The sequence below is a fragment of the Plecotus auritus genome (assembly GCF_963455305.1).
Source record: "Plecotus auritus genome assembly, chromosome: 9".
In the NCBI taxonomy this organism is placed as follows: Eukaryota; Metazoa; Chordata; class Mammalia; order Chiroptera; family Vespertilionidae; genus Plecotus; species Plecotus auritus.
Window position 1 is genome coordinate 25,662,514 of NC_137783.1, and position 18,351 is coordinate 25,680,864.

At 45.1% G+C, this 18,351-nt stretch overlaps 1 protein-coding gene across 3 annotated transcripts in view; it reads left to right on the top strand.

Moving 5' to 3' along the window:
- The first annotated feature begins 14,295 nt into the window (after window positions 1-14,295).
- Window positions 14,296-18,351, top strand: part of IDE (insulin degrading enzyme) — a 75,002-nt gene continuing 70,946 nt past the window's right edge. Inside the window, exon 1 of one of the 3 annotated variants that reach the window (XM_080687304.1) lies at window positions 14,296-14,684. In XM_080687304.1, the coding sequence (XP_080543430.1) occupies window positions 14,587-14,684 (98 nt within the window). In that variant the 5' untranslated portion in view covers window positions 14,296-14,586. Of the gene's footprint in view, window positions 14,685-14,803; window positions 14,927-18,351 lie in introns of those variants that run through there. The other 2 variants (XM_080687303.1, XM_080687309.1) reach the window with 2 other exon arrangements.

Genomic DNA, 18,351 nt, shown 5'->3' on the forward strand with positions numbered 1-18,351 from the left:
TAATTATTAAAGAATTGACCCGGCAGCCGTGGCTCAGTGGTTGAGCGTCAACCTGTGAACCGGGAGGTCATGGTTCGATTCCCCGTGGGGGCACATGCCCGGTTGCGGGCTCGATCCCCAGGGGTGGCGGGCGTGCAAGGAGGCAGCTGATCAGTGATTCTCATTATTGATATTTCTATCTAACTCTCCCTCTTCCTTCCTCTCTGAAACCAATGAAAAAATACATTTTAAAAAAAGAATTGCAAGAGGGTGCTACAGAAGCACCGAAGAGAGATCCAAAGTGAGCCCCTTGTCGGAGGCAGCGTCCAGTATAGTCTTGAAGAATAATTAGGAAGAATAATTAAGAGATAAGGCTACCACGGGTACCAACTCCTGATGAAAGTCATTTTTGAATATCATTTTTAGGACTCTGAATTTATCCTTTAACTGATGAGAAGTCATTGCCATTGCTAAATGATTACAAGCACGAAAGGATGATCGGATTTGCGCTTTCTGACATCGATTTTGCAGGGACTGATGCAGACTCAGGGCGTGCTTTCCTCCAAGCGCCTGGAGCAGCATCCAGTGGGCGTCTAAAGGAGGTTGCGCAAACGTCGGCCGTAGTCAGCCTACAAATCCCAGCAGGCAGCGCTCGGTGGGTCGGCCCACGCTCAGTGACCTCTGGCTTTCCGCATGCGTACTAGGGGCGCCTTGGCACACGCAGGCTGTGATTCAGCCCCTTTAGGTGTGCGTCCCAGTCAAGGAAATACTGAATTATGGGCCTTCGCCTTAGCCGGCCCTGGAAGCTGCGCTTCTTGGCTACCCTTAGCACACAGAAACCGAGATATTATTTTAGTTTCTTAAGTTAACGGCCAGATGGAGTGGAAAGCTCTCAGGCCCCGTATTCTCCCAAGATTCATCTACATTTAAGCCTCGATCGCTGGTCAATGGAGATTCTGCATAGTCAGATGTCTACTGATATCTCCTCTTAGAAGGCCCACCCGCATCTCAAAAATGGAACTATTCAAATCGGAATTCTTTATCCTCCTATCTCCACCCTCATCTTTCTTATCTAGACGAATGGCGCTAACCAAACCTTTGTCCTCCATGTCCAGTACAGTTCTGTTAGTTTCATTACATCTGCCCACCAACTCTAGTTCAAATCTCTTTTATCTCTTTCCTGAACAACTAACTACTCTTGTGCTCTTTTCTCCACACTGCATTCACTCAGCAAAGGGAAGGACCTTTCTCTTTTTAATATATTTCCTTATTCATTTCAGAGAGGGAGAGGGAGAGAGATACAGAACATCAATGATGAGAGAGAATCATAGATTGGCTGCCTCCTGCAAGCCCCCTACTGGGGATGGAGCCCGCAACCTGGGCATGTGCCCTTGATCGGAATCAACCCATGACCTTTCAGTCCGCAGTCTGATGCTCTATCCACTAAGCAAACTGGCCAGGGCTGGTTTATTCTTGTATGTGCCCTGACGGGGTAGAACCCGAAACCTTGGCCTATCAGGAAGATGCTCTAATCAACTGAGCTACCCCGCCAGGGCTATGTTATTTTTGTAATAATTGAAATCATTATTAAATTTGTAGTTGTACATCCTGAATTTTTATTTAACATAATTTAAGCATTTTTCTTCATAAACAGTTTTGTTTGTATGATCTTTTAATGCTCTTATACAATATCTATGCAATTCTTCAGTGGACAGTTGAGGTGTACTCAACTTTAGCTATTTATTTTCATAGTTGCCAGAATCATGTTGGCTTCTGTTTCTGTCTGTCTGTGCGTATGAATGCCAAAGACAACAAACAGTAAGTATGTCTGCATGTTCTATTGATATTTTACAGAGAGGAAGGGAGAGGGATAGAGAGCTAGAAACGACGATGAGAGAGAACCATCGATCAGCTGCCTCCTGCACACCTCCCACTGGGGATGTGCCCGCAACCAAGGTACATGCCCTTGACCAGAATCGAACCCGGGACCCTTTAGTCCGCAGGCCGACGCTCTATCCACTGAGCCAAACCGGTTTCAGCTGTCTGCATGTTCTTATAAACTGAGGAAAAATACAGTTCATGAACTATTCATAAACCTGTAAAAAAAAGCCCCACCCAAATGCTTAAGTATAGTTTTCTCAAATCCAAATTTTGGTTATTGTTTTTACTGTGTTAATAGTAGAGTCTCTGTAGCAAATATTAGTTGTGAGAGAAAAGCAAAGAAGTTGTTCTCTGGCCTTTTGTCAGATCCCGGAACATGCCAAAATCTCTCCTGTCCTAAGCCTTTGTGATGGATGCTCTAACTCTTACCTTTCAAGTCACAATTCAAATGTCACTTCCTCAGAGAGACTTTCCCCAACCACTCAATCTGAAGTAGCTCCCCAAAGCCTCTCACAAAACCCCACTTATTTATTTCTCCACATAGCAAAAGGAGATTTGAAATTTTACTCTCCATGTTTTTCTTTCTTTGCCACACTTCAGGACCTTTCCTAGAGACCAAAGGTGTCCAGGAGAATTGGGGTTCTTTTTAAATATATTATATATACACTGAGTGGCCAGATTACTATGGTCTCTGAACGCATAATAATCTGGCCACTCAGTGTGTGTGTGTATGTGATATGTGTGTGTGTGTGTATGTGTGTGTGTGTATATATATATATATATATACACACATATATATATATACACACACACACACATATATATATGTGTGTGTATATATATATATATATATATATATATATATATATATTCTAATATATATATATATTAGAAGCCTGGTGCATGAATTTGTGCATGGGTGGGGTCCGGCCAGCCTGGCCAGGGGGAGGGCACATGGGCAGTTGGCCAGCCTGCCTGCTGGTCAAACTCCTGGTCTAGGGGACAATGTGCATATTAGCCTTTTATTATACAGGATATACACTGAGTGGCCAGATTATTATGCATTCAGAGATCATAATAATCTGGCCACTCAGTGTGCATATATATATATATACATATATATATATGTATATATATACATATATATATATATATATTATTAATTTCAGAGAGGAAGGAAGTGGGAGAGATAGAAACATCGATGATGAGAGAGAATCATTGATTGGCTGCTTCCTGTACGCCTCACATTGGGGATGGAGCCTGCAACTTGGGCATATTCCCCTGCCTGGGAATTGAACTGTGACCGCCTAGGACCAGGGTTGGGCAAACTTTTTGACTCGAGGGCCACAATGGATTCTTAAACTGGACCGGAGGGCCGGAACAAAAGCATGGATGGAGTGTTTGTGTGAACTAATATAAATTCAAAGTAAAGGAGCGGAGGGGAGAGCAAGAGAACCAGATAGAACAGCCAGATCCGGCCCGCGGGCCGTAGTTTGCCCAAGGCTGGCTTAGGTCGATGCTCAACCACTGAGCTATGCTGGCCGGGCAAGAATTGGTGTTCTTATAGTAGGAATGCAAAGAGAAAAAATATTCAGCATCTGTACCTTTCAAACCAAAACCTTAAGAGAAGGCTCTGAGAAGAGCCTAAAGCAAGGTATCAACAGGAGGAGAAGCAGATGACTGGCCCTCCACAATTTTTTTAAAAAATGTTTTTATTGATTTTTTTTTTTTTTTTTTTTTTTTTTTTAGAGAGAGAGAGAGGAAGGGAGAGAGAGATAGAAACATCAACGATGAGAGAGAATCATTGATCGGCTGCCTCCTGCATGCCCCCAACTGGGGATTGAGCCTGTAGCCATGTGCCCTTAGCTGGAATCTAACCCAAGACCCTTCAGTCTACAGGCCGACACTCTACCCATTGAGCCAAACCAGCTAGGGTGCCCTCTACAGTTTTTGAACTCTAGTTGAGAAACTCCTGGCTGGGGCATTGGGTGAAGAGAAAGTGATGTAGGAGGAGGAAGCTGATGGAGATCAGAGGCCCTTTGGGGGAAAAAAAAAAAATTGAGGGAGAGGAATTCCAGGAGAGGATCTGGTGGGGAGTTAGCCCAGAAGAAGGGCCAAAGAAACGGGCTCTCCATTAATAACTGCCTATGTAGCCTGGCCAGCATGGCTCAGTGGTTGAGCATCAACCTATAGACCAGGAGGTCTAACCTTTGATTCCTGGTCAGGACATATTCCAGGTTGTGGGCTTGATCCCCTGAGTGGGGCATGCAGGAGGCAGCCAATCAATAATTCTCTTTTATCATTGACGTTTCTACCTTTCTCTCCCTCTCCCTTCCTCTTTGAAATCAATAAAAATATATATTTTTTAAAAACTGCCCATGTAGTTCAAATATTCAACCCTATGCTCTTTCCACCTAAACTGTCCAATGCATATACTCCTGTTGTCAACAGCCCCAGACATACATAAACCCCCTTAATACAAATGGTGAGACCTTTGCCACCTCCCCCTACCCAGAGGAGCAGCAGTGATGATGGAGGGAAAGTCCCTTGATGAAGCTGGGCAGCAAGAAAACCCACTCTGGTTAACCTAATATTATTTTAATACAATACAAAGTTGATTGCTCTTTTCTCTGATGTAGCCTCAACATCTACTAGTAAAGCAGGGATCAGGGAATGTCCAGCCCATGGGCTGTGTAAGGCCTGCGAAATCATTTGGTCTGGCCAAGGCATTAGGGATGAGTTAATTAAATACTTGATCAAATATAGCAGGCTAATTTTTAAGTTGATAATTTTGTGTGGCCCTCAAATGATCCAAATGGCACTTGGCAGAAAAACGTTTCCCCACTCCTGACTAAAGCAAGGCCTGGGTCCGTATTTGTTAAATGGACAAATCAAGAATAGTCTTAAAGGTGGAAAATATTATGAGTTTTTATATCAATATTTCAAGTACTGTTCATAAAGTACCTCAAACTGACTTTTAAGGACTAGCAAGTATGAATTATTTAGGAAAACTTTAAATAATTTATAATTAATAAATCACTTATCTATAAACATTCTTAAAAATTCATGTTGCTTTTAGGTATTTCATTACCATAGTGCTGTACTTAAAACAAACATTATGAAACTTTTTATCATGGAAATTTTCAAACATATACTAAAGCAAAGAGACTAGAATAATAAATCCCCCAGGCATCTATTACCCAGTTTCAATAATTACCAGTTCATGGCCAATACTGTTTTATCTATACTTCCCCTTCTTCCCTGATCATCCACTGAATTATTCTGAACCAAATCCTAGGCATCATATTATTTCAGCATATATCTCAAAGGACTCTTAAAAAAGCCACAAACATGCCCCCAAAATTAACATAAAATATCATAAATACCTAGTCAGTGCTTATATTTTTCTGATTGTCTCATGTTTCTTTTCCACAATGCGTTTGTTCAAATCAGTATTCAAACAAGAACCAAACATTTCATTTGGCTAATATGTATCTTTTGTTGTTTTGCATTCTAGTTCTGTTGGGTATATAGGTAGAAATGGAATTGCTGCTCTGACCAGTTTGGCTCAGTGGATAGAGCGTCAGACTGTGGACTGAAAGGTCTCGGGTTCGATTCTAGTCATGGGCATGTAACTTGGTTGCGGGTACATCCCCAGTAGGGGGTGTGCAGGAGGCAGCTGATCGATGTTTCTCTCTCATCGATGTTTCTAACTCTCTATCCCTCTCCCTTCCTCTCTGTAAAAAAATCAATAAAATATATTTAAAAAAAAAAAAAAAGAAATGGAATTGCTGGGTCATAGTGTATGCTTATATGCAGCTTTAATAGATACTACCAGTTTAACACGGCCTATTTGTCCTATTTGTCTGCTCTCAGGCCATGATAATATTATCTCAGTTACTATAGCTTAATAATAATAATATTTGGTAGTGTAAGTGTTCTAGATTTTTCTTCCAGATTGGCTTGGGTTTTCCTGAGCTTTTTCATATAAAATTTTATAAACATCTTGTCATAGCTTATCAATTCTAAGTCCCCTTTAATCTGTAGGCTTCTCCTTTCTTTCTTCTTTTTAAAGTGTATATATATATATATTTAAGAATATGCTTTTTTTTTTACTTTTTAGAGAGAGAGGAAGGGAGAGGGAGAGGAATAGAGAGAAACATTGATGAGACATTGATTGCCTCCTGCACACCCTGTACTGGGGATTGAGCCTGCAACCCAGGCATGTGCCCTGACCAGGAATGGAACCAGTGATCTCTTGGTCCATGGAACAGACTCAAACAACTGAGCCACACCAGCCTGGCAGTCTTTATTTTTTATTTTGCAATTTATTTGTTAAAGAAATAGGGTCATTTGTCCTATAGTTTCTGAAACATTCTAATTTTGCTGCTTGTATCCTTAAAATGTGATTTAATTATTGTCCTCTGTATTTTCTATAAATGGTAGTTACATTTTCAAGAGTAATCAGATTTAGCAAACATATATTTGACAAGCATTAATTTAACTAAGCACTGTGCTTGCTGCCAGGTGATATACAAAAATGACTAATGCCCTGGCCAGTGTGGTTTGGTTGAGCATTGTCCTATGCACCGAGAAGTTTGATTAGAGAGGTCTCCAGTTTGATTCTTGATCCCGGCACAGGCCGGGGTTTCAGGCTTGATCCCCAGCAGGAGGTGTGCAGGAGACAGCCAGATTGATGTTTCTCTCTCCCTCTCCCTTCCTTTCTCTCTAAAATCAATAAAAAACATATTTAAGCCCTAGCCAGTTTGGCTCAGTGGATAGAGTGTCTGGCCAGCGGACCAAAGGATCCAGAGTTCAATTCTGGTTAAGGGCACATACCTTGGTTGCAGGCTCCTCCCGGGCTTGGGCCCTGGTCAGGGACGTGCAGGAGCCAACCAATTGAAGTTTCTCTCTGTCTTTCCCTCTCTCTTCCACTGTCTCTAAAAAAATCAATGGAAAATATCCCAGGTTGAGGATTAACAAAAACAAACAAAAAACATATTTAAAAAAATGACTAAGACATCATACATAATCTACTGCTTCTTATAAGTATGACAGGTTAAAATCCAAATAAGTGCCTTTTGAGTGGCAAACTACACTGGTAGCTCTGATCAGAGAGTGGTTACTTACACTGGGGTATGTGAGAAATGGAAATAAGGAAAAGTTTTGTAAAAAAATTTTATTTTATTTATAAAAATATATATTTTTACTAGAGGCCCGGTGCATGAAATTCGTGCATGGGGGTGTGTGTCCCTCAGCCCAGCCTGCACCCTCTCCAATCTGGGACCCCTCAAGGGATGTCCAATCCAGGTAGGATTGGGCCTAAACGGGCAGTCAGACATCCCTCTCACAATCCAGGACTGCTGGCTCCCGACTGCTCGCCTGCCTGCCTTCCTGATTGCCCCTAACCGCTTCTGCCTGCCAGTCTGATCACCCCCTAACCACTCCCCTGCCAGCCTGATTGATGCCTAACTGCTCCCCTGCAGGCTTGATCGCCCCCAACTGCCCTCCCCTGCAGGCCTGGTCACCCCTAACTGCCCTCCCCTGCTGGCCATCTTGTGTCCACATGGGGGCAGCCATCTTTGACCACATGGGGGCAGCCATCTTGAGTGTTGGAGTGATGGTCAATTTGCATATTACTCTTTTATTAGATAGGATAGAGGCCTGGTGCACGGGTGGGGCCAGCTGGTTTGCCCTGAAGGGTGCCCCGGATCAGGGTGGGGGTTCCCTTGGGGCATGGGGCAGCCTGGGTGAGGGGCCTGTGGTGGTTTGCAGGATGGCCATGCCCCTGGCAACCCAAGCGGAGGCCCTGGTATCTGGGATTTATTTATCTTCTATAATTGAAACTTTGTATCCTTGAGCAGAGGCTAAGGCAGGCCAGGGCTGCAGAAGCTTGGCTTCCTCCATCACCAGGGGCAACTCAAGCCTCCTGCTCTCCAGCTCAGTTGGCTGCCACCATTTTTGTTGAGATTTATTTATCTTCTATAATTGAAACTTTGTAGCCTTGAGTGGAGTCCAGGGCTGGCCAGGGTGTGCGGAAAGCTTGGCTTCCTCCATTGCCGGGGAAACCCAAGCCTCCTGCTTTCTCCATGGCTGCATCCATCTTGGTTGGGTTAATTTGCATACTCGCTCCTGATTGGTTGGTGGGCGTGGCTTGTGGGTGTAGCAGAGGTACGGTCAATTTTACTCTTTTATTAGATAGGATTGATTTCAGGGAGGAAGGGAGAGGGAGAGATAGAAACATCAATGATGAGAATCATTGATTGCTTCTCCTGCAGGCCCCCTACTGGGGATCAAGCCCACAATCCGGGCATGTGCCCTTGACAGGAATTGAACCTGGGACCTTTCAGTATGCAGGCCAACGCTCTATCCACTGAGCCAAACCAGCTAGGGCAAGGCCATTTATTTAATTTTATTTTTATTGATTTCAGAGAGAGGAAAGGAGTGGGAGAGAGAGATAGAAACATCAATGATGAGAGAGAATCATGGATTAGCTACCTCCCACGCAGCCCACAACCTGGGCATATACCTGCCTGGGAATCAAACCGTGACCTCTGTGACCTCTGGTTCATAGGTCGAGGCTCAACCACTGAACCATGCAGGTGGGGCAAAGCAATGCCATTTCAATAGGTCTTAAAAATTGCTAGAGCACTGACAAGTTAGGATTGTTATAACAATCAATTAGCTGTGATAGCTGCGTAAATTGGATTAGAGGGTGGGGATAGAGGCTGGAAAGGTGGGGTAGTTAGTGGGTTGAGTGGTGGCCCACCAAAAGATATGTTCACCTCCTAATCCCAGGAACTTGTGTTACATTATTTGGAAAACAGGCCTTTGCAGATGTAATTGAGTTTAGGATGAGATGAGATCATTCTGGATTACCTGGATGTGCCTAAATCCAATGACAAATGTCCTTGTAAAAGACAGAAGAAAAAAAGACATGCAGAAGAGAAGGCAATGTCAAGATGGAGGCAGAAATTGATGTGGCCATACGTCAAGGAAGCTGGCATCTACCAGAAGCTGAAAAGTCCTGTAGGGACTGTGGCCCTGACATCTTGCTTTGGGGCTTCTGGCCTCTAGACTGTGAGACAATAAATTTCTGTTAAGCCACCATGTTTGTGGTAATTTGTTATGGCAGCCACAAGAAACTAATACAGGTGGGTTGGGGCTAGGATGATTTACCTTGCACTTCACTAGGAGCCTTTCCTTATCTCCAGTACCTCAGTTTTCATCCACCCAAGATTTGTCTTTAGCTGAAACCCTATTGTAAAAAAGATCACCTCTACCTAATGAGGCATCCACTTGATTAAAGAACCCTTCTCCTAATTCCCATTTGTAGCAATAATAGGATTCAGAGCAGCTTTTGGCTGCAGTCTTCCGTCTACCACATCAGAAACCTAAACCACATAAGCAAGGGAGTCACCATCCCTAATCACACTCTTCCTTAAAGACCCCATAAAATAATGCAATACAAAGTCAGATTCATAACAATTATTATTTTTTAAATAATATGTTTTTATTGATTTTTAGAGAGAGAGGAAGGGATAGGAATAGAGAGAGAGAAACATCACGGATCAGCTGCCTTGTGGGGATCTGTAGGGAGCAGTTATAGGGTTAAGCCTCCGACTGACCTGCTGGCAAAGCCACAAACAAGTCCCAGCTTGGAGGGCACAGCCCTCTTAGCATAATTAAGCTTGACCTTGTGACTGCTCCCTAGATCTTTCCTGGGTAGCTAATGGGCTGTGGGAGGTGCAGCAAGTGCTGCCAAAACAAGTGAAACTTACAAGAACATTGTAAATTACCTTGTTTACCTCTGACTATAAAATAAAGCATCAGCTTGCAGTCTGGGTCTGTTCTGTGGTCTCAGTCACACACAGAAGATCCACCTAGACCAGCCGTGGGCAAACTACGGCCCGTGGGCCGGATCCGGCTGTTCTATCCGGTTCTCTTGCTCTCCCCTCCGCTCCTTTACTTTGAATTTATATTAGTTCACACAAACACTCCATCCATGCTTTTGTTCCGGCCCTCCGGTCCAGTTTAAGAACCCATTGTGGCCCTCGAGTCAAAAAGTTTGCCCACCCCTGACCTAGACCCAGCTTATTCTCTTTGTCTGTCTTTTCTTCATCCTTCACCAGCCCTCCCTCAGCCTCGCCAAACCCTTGGCTGTGCTGGCTTGGCCAAGTGGTGCCTAACGCGGGGCTGAGTTAGGCCCAAGTGGCACTCAGTGCGGACCTGAGTGTGAGGGAACTGCAATTGTCAGGTGAAAGGAGGCCCCAAGGCGTGCACACGCAGTAAGTAAGGAAGGGGTTTAGTACTAGCTAGGTGTAAAACATGGGAAATTCAGTATCACAGGGAAAGAATGTATGCGTATCCATGCTTAAGGCTATGCTCCAAGCAAGGGGCTGTTCTGTGAGGTATGAACAGCTTTTCGATGTTTTGGATTTTGTGAGTAAAACCTGCCCATGGTTTTCTGAGGAAGAAAAGGTAAATATAGAGGCATGGGAGAAGGTAGGAAAACAACTTTGTGATCATTATATAGCTGAAGGTCCAGAGGAAATGCCTGCCTCTATTTTCAGTCTGTGGTCCCTGATTCGGGACTGCCTAGAGCCCACTCCAGAAGGGGAGTGGAGGAATGTGGCAGAGGAATCAAGACAGATGGGGGAAGGTTGCCAAAGGCTTCCGACTCCACCATTCCACCATCAGCGCCTCCGCCTCCTCCTCCAGTCCCTGGGGCTACATACAGCTCCTGTGGGAGAGAGCCCTCTGGTCAATGCGCTTCCTCCCAAATATGAGCAGAGGATTGGAGGAAGCAAGGGAACAGCGCTGGTGGGTTTGGGATGATGGGGGTGGAAATATGCTAAAGTATTGCCTCAGGGCATGGCCAATAGTTCTACCTTATGTCAGGATTTTGTGGCTGCAGCCATACGTCCTATAAGGAAAAAATATCCCAAGGCTTATATTATTCATTATATGGATGACATTCTCTTAGCTCATAAAAATGAAACGCATCTAAATAATATCTATATAGATTTGCAGGATTCCCTGCATTGTGCTGGATTATGCATAGCACCCGAAAAAGTTCAAAGGACATTTCCTTTTTCTTATCTTGGCAGCATTATTGAGGGAAAAACAATAAAACCTCAGAAAATTCAAATTCGGACTGACACTTTACTCACATTAAATGACTTCCAAAAATTATTAGGAGATATTAACTGGGTTCGACCTGCTTTAAAATTAACCACTGCTGACTTAAGCCCTTTATTTCATATACCAAGAGGAGATTCATCTCCGTCATCCCCACGCTGCTTGACAGAGGAAGCCAAGACAGCCTTACAAAAAGTTGAGGATGCCTTAAGTTCAGCACAACTTACTAGAATTGATTACTCCCTTCCCTTACACAGGTTTTAATTTTCCCTACGACACATACACCCACTGGGGTCATTTGGCAAGCTCCTGGAGTTGTTGAATGGCTATATTTGGCTCATTCTCCAACTAAGGTATTAACTCCTTTCCATGATTCGGTTTCCCAACTACTAGCTCGAGCCCGCCTTCGAACAGGCCAATTAGCGGGCCAAGACCCTGACCTTATTGTAATGCCATTTACAGCTATACAGCAAGACTGGCTCTGGCAACGATGAACAAATTGGCAAGTTGCACTTGCTAATTTCTTCGGACAGGTTGGTAACCATTATCCAGCAAATAAGGTTTTACAATTTCTCTCAGTTACTACCTTTACCTTCCCAAAGATAGTGAAGTCACAACCTATACCTCAGGCATTAACCATTTTTACAGATGGATCCAGTTCTGAAAAAGCTGGATACTACTGCAGCAGAGGTGCAAATATTTCAGCACAACAGGTAGAAATACAAGCTCTTATCTATGCCTTGACAGATTTTGCTACGGAGCCCATTAACCTATATAGTGATAGTGCCTATGTGGTAAGTATGGCCAAACTAATTGAAACGGCTACTAAAGGACACACTAATTCAGAGGAACTCTTTCATTTATTTTTCAACCTTCAAAAAGTCACTAGAGAACAACAATTTCCCTGCTTTATTGGTCATATCCAATCTCATTCAGGTCTCCCTGGTCCATTAGCTATAGGCAATGATGCTATTGATCACCTCCTTGCTGTAATGCAAGAGGCTACCCCATTTTCTCTTGCCCAGTCCTCCCATGCTTTGCATCATCAAAATGCTGCTGCCTTAGCAAACAATTCCGTATTTCTAGGGAGCAAGCTCGTCAAATTGTTAAGCAGTGCTCTCAGTGTGTAATTCATTGCCCTGTACAATTGTTGGGGGTTAATCCTAGGGGGTCTTAAACCTAATCAAATTTGGCAAATGGATGTCACCCACATACCGGAATTTGGTAAGCATAGATGGGTACATGTTAATGTAGATACCTGCTCCTGCTTTATCTTTGCGACTCCCCAAACGGGAGAGAGTGCCAAGCATGTAATTAATCATTGCCTAGCTGCCTTTGTGGTACTAGGTCCTCCCTTAGAGCTAAAGACAGACAATGGACCTGCATACACTAGTTCTGCTTTCAACATTTTTGTCAGCAATATCAAATTTGTCATAAAACTGGTATCCCTTACAACCCTCAAGGTCAAGCAATAGTGGAAAGAGCAAATTGTACTCCTAGGATGCAATTACTGAGACAGAAAGGGGGAGATGGATGTTATGTGTCACCTCAAAACAAACTCAGTCATGCCCTGGCTGGTTTGGCTCAGTGGATAGAGCGTCGACCTGCAGACTGAAGGGTCCCAGGTTCGATTCTGGTCAAGGGCATGTACCTTGGTTCCAGGCACATCCCCAATAGGGAGTGTGCAGGAGGCAGCTGATCGATGTTTCTCTCTCATTGATGTTTCTAGCTCTCTGTCCCTCTCCCTTCCTCCCTGTAAAAAAATCAATAAACTATATTAAAAAAAAAACAAAACTCAGTCATGTTCTTTATACTTTAAATTTTTTGAATTGCGATGCAGAGGGTCGTACAGCAGCTGAAAGGCATCGGGCCTCCTGTACAATAGTCTCCGCGGGGTTAGTCCGATGGAAGGATGCACAAATTGGACAATGGTTTGGACCAGATCCAGTAATGATGTAGGGAAGAGGTTGTGTTTGTATCTTTCCAGAAGGAGCAGCGCAGCCAATTTGGGTGCCAAAGCGTTACGTACGTCAGCACAATGGACCCAGAGAAGCTCCTTGTCCCATCGTTCAAAAGACTGAGAGTTGCCCCGATGACAGCAAAGTGGAAAAGGAAGATAACAAAGGCTATACAAAAGACCGAGATGCCAACATGGGGTCAGCTGAAGAAGTTAACAACTGAGGCCCAGCAGATGGCAGAAAAGCAAGAAGTGGAAGCTACTCCCTCAATCATGTTTCTGGCCATGCTAGCATTGGTTAGCTGCCAGTCTTCTGCAAACTCTTGTGCAGCCAAGTCCGAGGACTCTTGAGTAAATTGGCAAAAGAAACTTTCATTTAGTAGAAAAATGTTACTGTAGTTTGATTTCTCTATTATTGTAGTGTTGCATTGGCATTGTTTTTATTAATAACCATGTCTGGGTTTTACATTGGCATTGTTTTTGGGTTTTGCATTGGCATTGTTAACATTTTGATAGTCAGAACTTTGTTCTTGATGTTTAAGTTTTACTTCCATTACTAGTAGCTTAAAATTAAAAGAAGGGCGAGATGTAGGGAGCGGTTATAGGGTTAAGCCTCGGACCCACCTGCTGGCAAAGCCGCAAACAAGTCCCAGCTTAAATGGCACAGGGATCAAGCCCGAAACCCGGGCATATGCCCTGACTGGGAATTGAACCAGTGACCTCTTGGTTCTTGGATCAAGGCTCAACCACTGAGCCACACGGACTGGGCCATAACAATTATTAATTAGGTTGCTCTTGAATGCAAAATACCATAAAGCCATCAGGGCAAAAAGTCTCGTCTTACAAATAATGACAAAAGTACACTGACCATAGTTGTAGTACTACACGTATATGCGGGTTGTTGTTTTTTAAATAGGAGTAATTTCTACTCCGGATATAAAAGTCCACAAAAGCCTTGTTTTGCCATGGCCTGTCCCATATCCACCTTGCTCCTTGAAGGGCAGCTAGCTTCCCCAGGGTTGATACTTCCCTCTGGGTCCCGGCCTCCCACCGGTGGACCCCAATAGTCTAACTCCCCACAACCCCCTTCAATTTCCATCCAGTCCGTGGTCCACATCCCTGCCGCGCTCTAGAGGGAGCCCGCGGGCCTTTCAGAGCCGTGGACTTGTTTTCTATGAGGCAGCCTGGTTGGCTGACCTTGTTCCAACACCTGCGCGGCGGGGTGACAGCCAATGGGATTGCCTCCACCGACACGGCCCCTAGTGCTCACAGGGTACCTGTGAGCCCCCAGTCCCCCCGCCTCTCCCTACGCACAGCCAGACACACTTCGCTGCCCTCACACGTGCTGGTGTGACTCAGCCGGGACCCTCCCCACTTGGTAAAGCCTGGTTGCTGGGCTCCCGCAGCTCCCCGCCGGACTCCATCCCGCCCGCACACTCAGACCTGGGACGCCCGCCGTCCCGCCGCCCCGCCCAGTCGGGCGCCAGGCAAAACCCGGAGCGGCGGCCACTCGGGGGCTCCCGGGAGGCGGCGCGGCGCGCGGACTGAGCATGCGCAGTGGGACAGGCCGGCGCTCAGCGCTGGAAGGAAGCGGTCGTTCGCTGTGATCCCGGCGGCTGCGCCGGGGTATGCGGTACCTGCTAGCGTGGCTGCTGCACCCCGCTTCGTCCAGCACCTTCCGCTCGGCCCTCGGCGCCCGCCTGTCGACCCCCGAGCGCCTCTGTGGGTAAGTGGGGCACAGCGTTCGGGCCCTCGGGGCCCGCGGGTCACAGTGGTTTGGAGCTCGGGTTGCAAAGTGGTGATTCAGCACTTAAAGCCGCCGCCACCGCCGCCGCCGCCCCTCACGCCGCCCGTCCCGCCGGCCTGGGCCCCAGACGGTCGCGTTGAGGCCGCTCCAGGGCCCAGAAGGGCGGCTCGCCCGGCGGGAGCGAGGGGCCTTGCTGAGAGAGGACGGCGTCCCTCGGGCCGGTGAGGGCGGATGGGGGCCGTGACCCGGGACACGCGGCTAGTGTCATAAGTGTGGGGGCGCGGGGCGCCGGCACGGGCGCGGACGGAGTCACCCGGGCCCGCTCCTGGGATCCGCGCCGGCCACTCTCCGGGGAGCCTGCCTGTGAGGGGCCGGGAATCAAGCGGACTATTCCTTGCCTTGGGGTTCAGGGAGACCGCTTTCCTCTCAGCCCCGCTTTCTCTTATGGGGACTTAGTTTTCACTACTCCATGGACATGCCTGCATTGGGAACCTTAAAAGTTTGCGTGCCTCCGCTTTAGCGGGTAGACGAGTGCTGTGTTTCCCGGGGAATTTGGGAAAGAATACCTTGGGATCCATCCCAGCAGCTCCCTTGTTTTGCTCCTGAGCCAACCGAAACCCAGAAAAATTGTGTGATTTCCCCCACAATTGCAGAGATTGTGGCAAAAACCAAGATTGGGACGCAGGTTTTTTGCCCTCCGGTGGCGTGCTCGCTGCACCTCGTTGCTCTGTGTATACTAGATATTGTCAGCCTTGTAGCGAACGCTGAATACCCTTTATTGTGAATTAAGAGGAACTGGGAAAGATGAGCAGTATTGTCTTGCCCTACATCATTTGAACCTACCTCATCCGAACCCTTCCTCTAGTTTTAATATCTAGAAGCTATCAAGTGCGGGGCACTGTGATAGACCCTCCGCGTAAGCACTAGTGATCCACCTCCAAGGAACTTTGTCTTGGTTGGAGCGGATTGCATTACAACGAGAGAATTGCCAGCTAAAAAGGATGTTTAAGAGAGTGAGAAGGTGTACAGTATGGGCCGTGTGTGCTTTAGGAGCACAGTTCGGGGCAGAGAGAGAGGAGGGGGTCTGTGCTGACCTTTGGGGGGAAAGGCAGAAGCGGGTGGAGGACAGGCAGGGGTGGTTGTAATCCAGCCCAGGTGTGCAGACTAGTCTGTTTCTTTGGGGGGACCGTGAGCAGATTAGTTTGGTTGCAGCCTTAGAGAATATCCGTGGGGGAATTAGGAGGAAACAAGTCCTGTGTTATAAAAATTAGGATAATGCTAGCCTGGGCTTTGCATTTTAGTTGGGCTTTCTTCCAGTGAATAGGAGGTAGGGAGCCATTAAGTGTTTTTGAGGTAGGGAGTGATGTAATGAAACTGGTGGTTTAGGAAATTAGTTTGGTGGCTGTGTGCAGGATGTAAGGGAGTGGAGAGATCTCAGGCAGAGAAACCGGTTGGGACTTAGTCTTCACTGCCTGATCTAGGATGGCAGTAATGGTACTAAGAAGGCTTCATGTAAATAAAGGATCTGTGGAACTTGTTTTTCCTCCTCTATTTCCCTGCAGGATCCGCTACAACATGCTAAAAGATCCCTGAGTTCAGAGAATTGGGGGTAATAAGCATAGACAAGGTACATCCCTGGGCCTCCTTCAAGTCAGAACAATTTTTGTTCTTAATTTGTTGCTAGTAGGCTGTGTTGAGCTTCATATTGCCTCCAGTGTGCAGAATTTGTGATTTCAAAGAAAGCATTGATTTTAAGTTTTATACAACTGAAAGGTTTGTATGGCGTACCTACAATTCGATTTTTCTCTGTGGTTTTCTCACACAGCTCTTCGCTTTCACTGGTGAAGCCCAGAGCCTGGGTTGAACAGCCAAGAGCTTCACCATACAATAGTTTTCAAAGAGGAAGATTCAGGAGATTCAAAGCATAACGAATGAGATGAACCATCTAGAATGCTCCACGCTAAAAATTAGTGGCCGAGGCTATTAAGAAAAATACAGGTCCAATTAAAAGGATCTGGGTGTACCTTTAAGAAGGAAAGTACTAACATCTGAAGCTACCACATACTCATATCTTAAGGAAGGTAGTAATCAACCCTCCATGGTGGAAAGAATGTACTAGCAGAGATGGTTCCACAGCTGTTTATTGGAAGAGCTGGGATTTAACTCATGTCTGTTTGGTCCCAGAGCCTGAGCTCTGTTCTGGCATTCATTTCCTGTTACTGCTTGAGAAAGATCTCATTTTTTTTTAAAAACATAATAGTCTTTATAAAAATATTTTTATTGATTTCAGAGAAGAAAGAAGAGGGAGAGAAACATCAATGATGAATCATTGATAGGCTGCCTCCTGCACGCCCCCTACTGGGGAAGCCCGAAACCCAGGCATGTGCCCTTGATAGGATCAAACCCTTCAGTCCACAGGCCCCCGGCTCTATCCACTGAGCCAAACCGGTTAGGGTGAAAGAGATGATCTTAAAAGCATTTGTATAAAGTCAGTTCATTTTGAAAAGCAGCCTCATTGTCTTCTGTTCAATCAAATTGGATATATTTGGGCTTTGTGAAATGATCTGAATTATTGGGGAACCTGGAGGTAATAGCCCAGTCCCTGGCAACCACTTAAAACACTTGGGCATCAGTCATCTCATTTTGCAGGCAGCTCTCCTTTGCATTTCTCTATTCTCCAGGCTTAGGAAACAGTGGTGTGCCAGGTGGGACTTAACTAGCTATTAAGATTCAGGCTTTTAAAATACTTTTAAAAAGTGATAAATTTTGTCCTCTTAAGAGCTTTCAGTTCAATAGTGAGTAGTTCCATTCCTTTATCTCTGACTTTTTATTAAGCATTTCCACTTTTGTGTTTTGTTATTTCAATTTATTTTGGAAAGCAACAGCGCTTATATCACACTACTCTTCGTTTAAAAGTAGGACTTACAAAATTCTTATAGAGTTGAAAGCTTTAAAAACTTTTATTCTCCCCTCCTCAACTATATAGTTTTTCTTTGCCTACTAAAAGTATGTAATTGTTAAAAAAAAAAAGGGGGGGGGGCTCATAAGCTGCTCCCTGAGGGGAAGCTATCCCACTCTGCCTGATGTCTTTATTGAATGAACAGTCCTCCTTCAAAACCAGCTTCCTATTGATTTCCCTAATTTTGCATATGTTGATGTTATCATTTTTTTAGTTTAGCTTGGAAATTGGTGTAATTTTTGAATCTCTCTTTTTCCCTCCACCTATTTTCAAGACCAAACTCTCTTGAGCCTTTCATCCTAGTTTCTTGGGGTAAACTTGGATCCTCCATCACCATCCTAGTTCAGATCACCATCATTTTCTCTGATATCTCACATCTACAAGTTTAATAACTGATTTTTCCAGCCTTCTGTCTTCCTACTATTTAATCCTTATCATCAGATTAATCCGACTAATGTACCACTTTCCCTGTGCCATTGTCTTACTTAGACACCATCAATGGTTCTGCACTATTTCTAGATCAAGTCCAAACTCCTTGACCCAGTATTTAAGCATCTCAGGAGCTGGCCCTAGCCTAACTTTTCAACCTAACTTTCTTCTTTTCCAGTAGACCCACTAATTTATTGTCTCTTATACATGACCTGTTTATTCCCAATTCTAGAATGCCCTTCCCTCTTTTCTTTATAT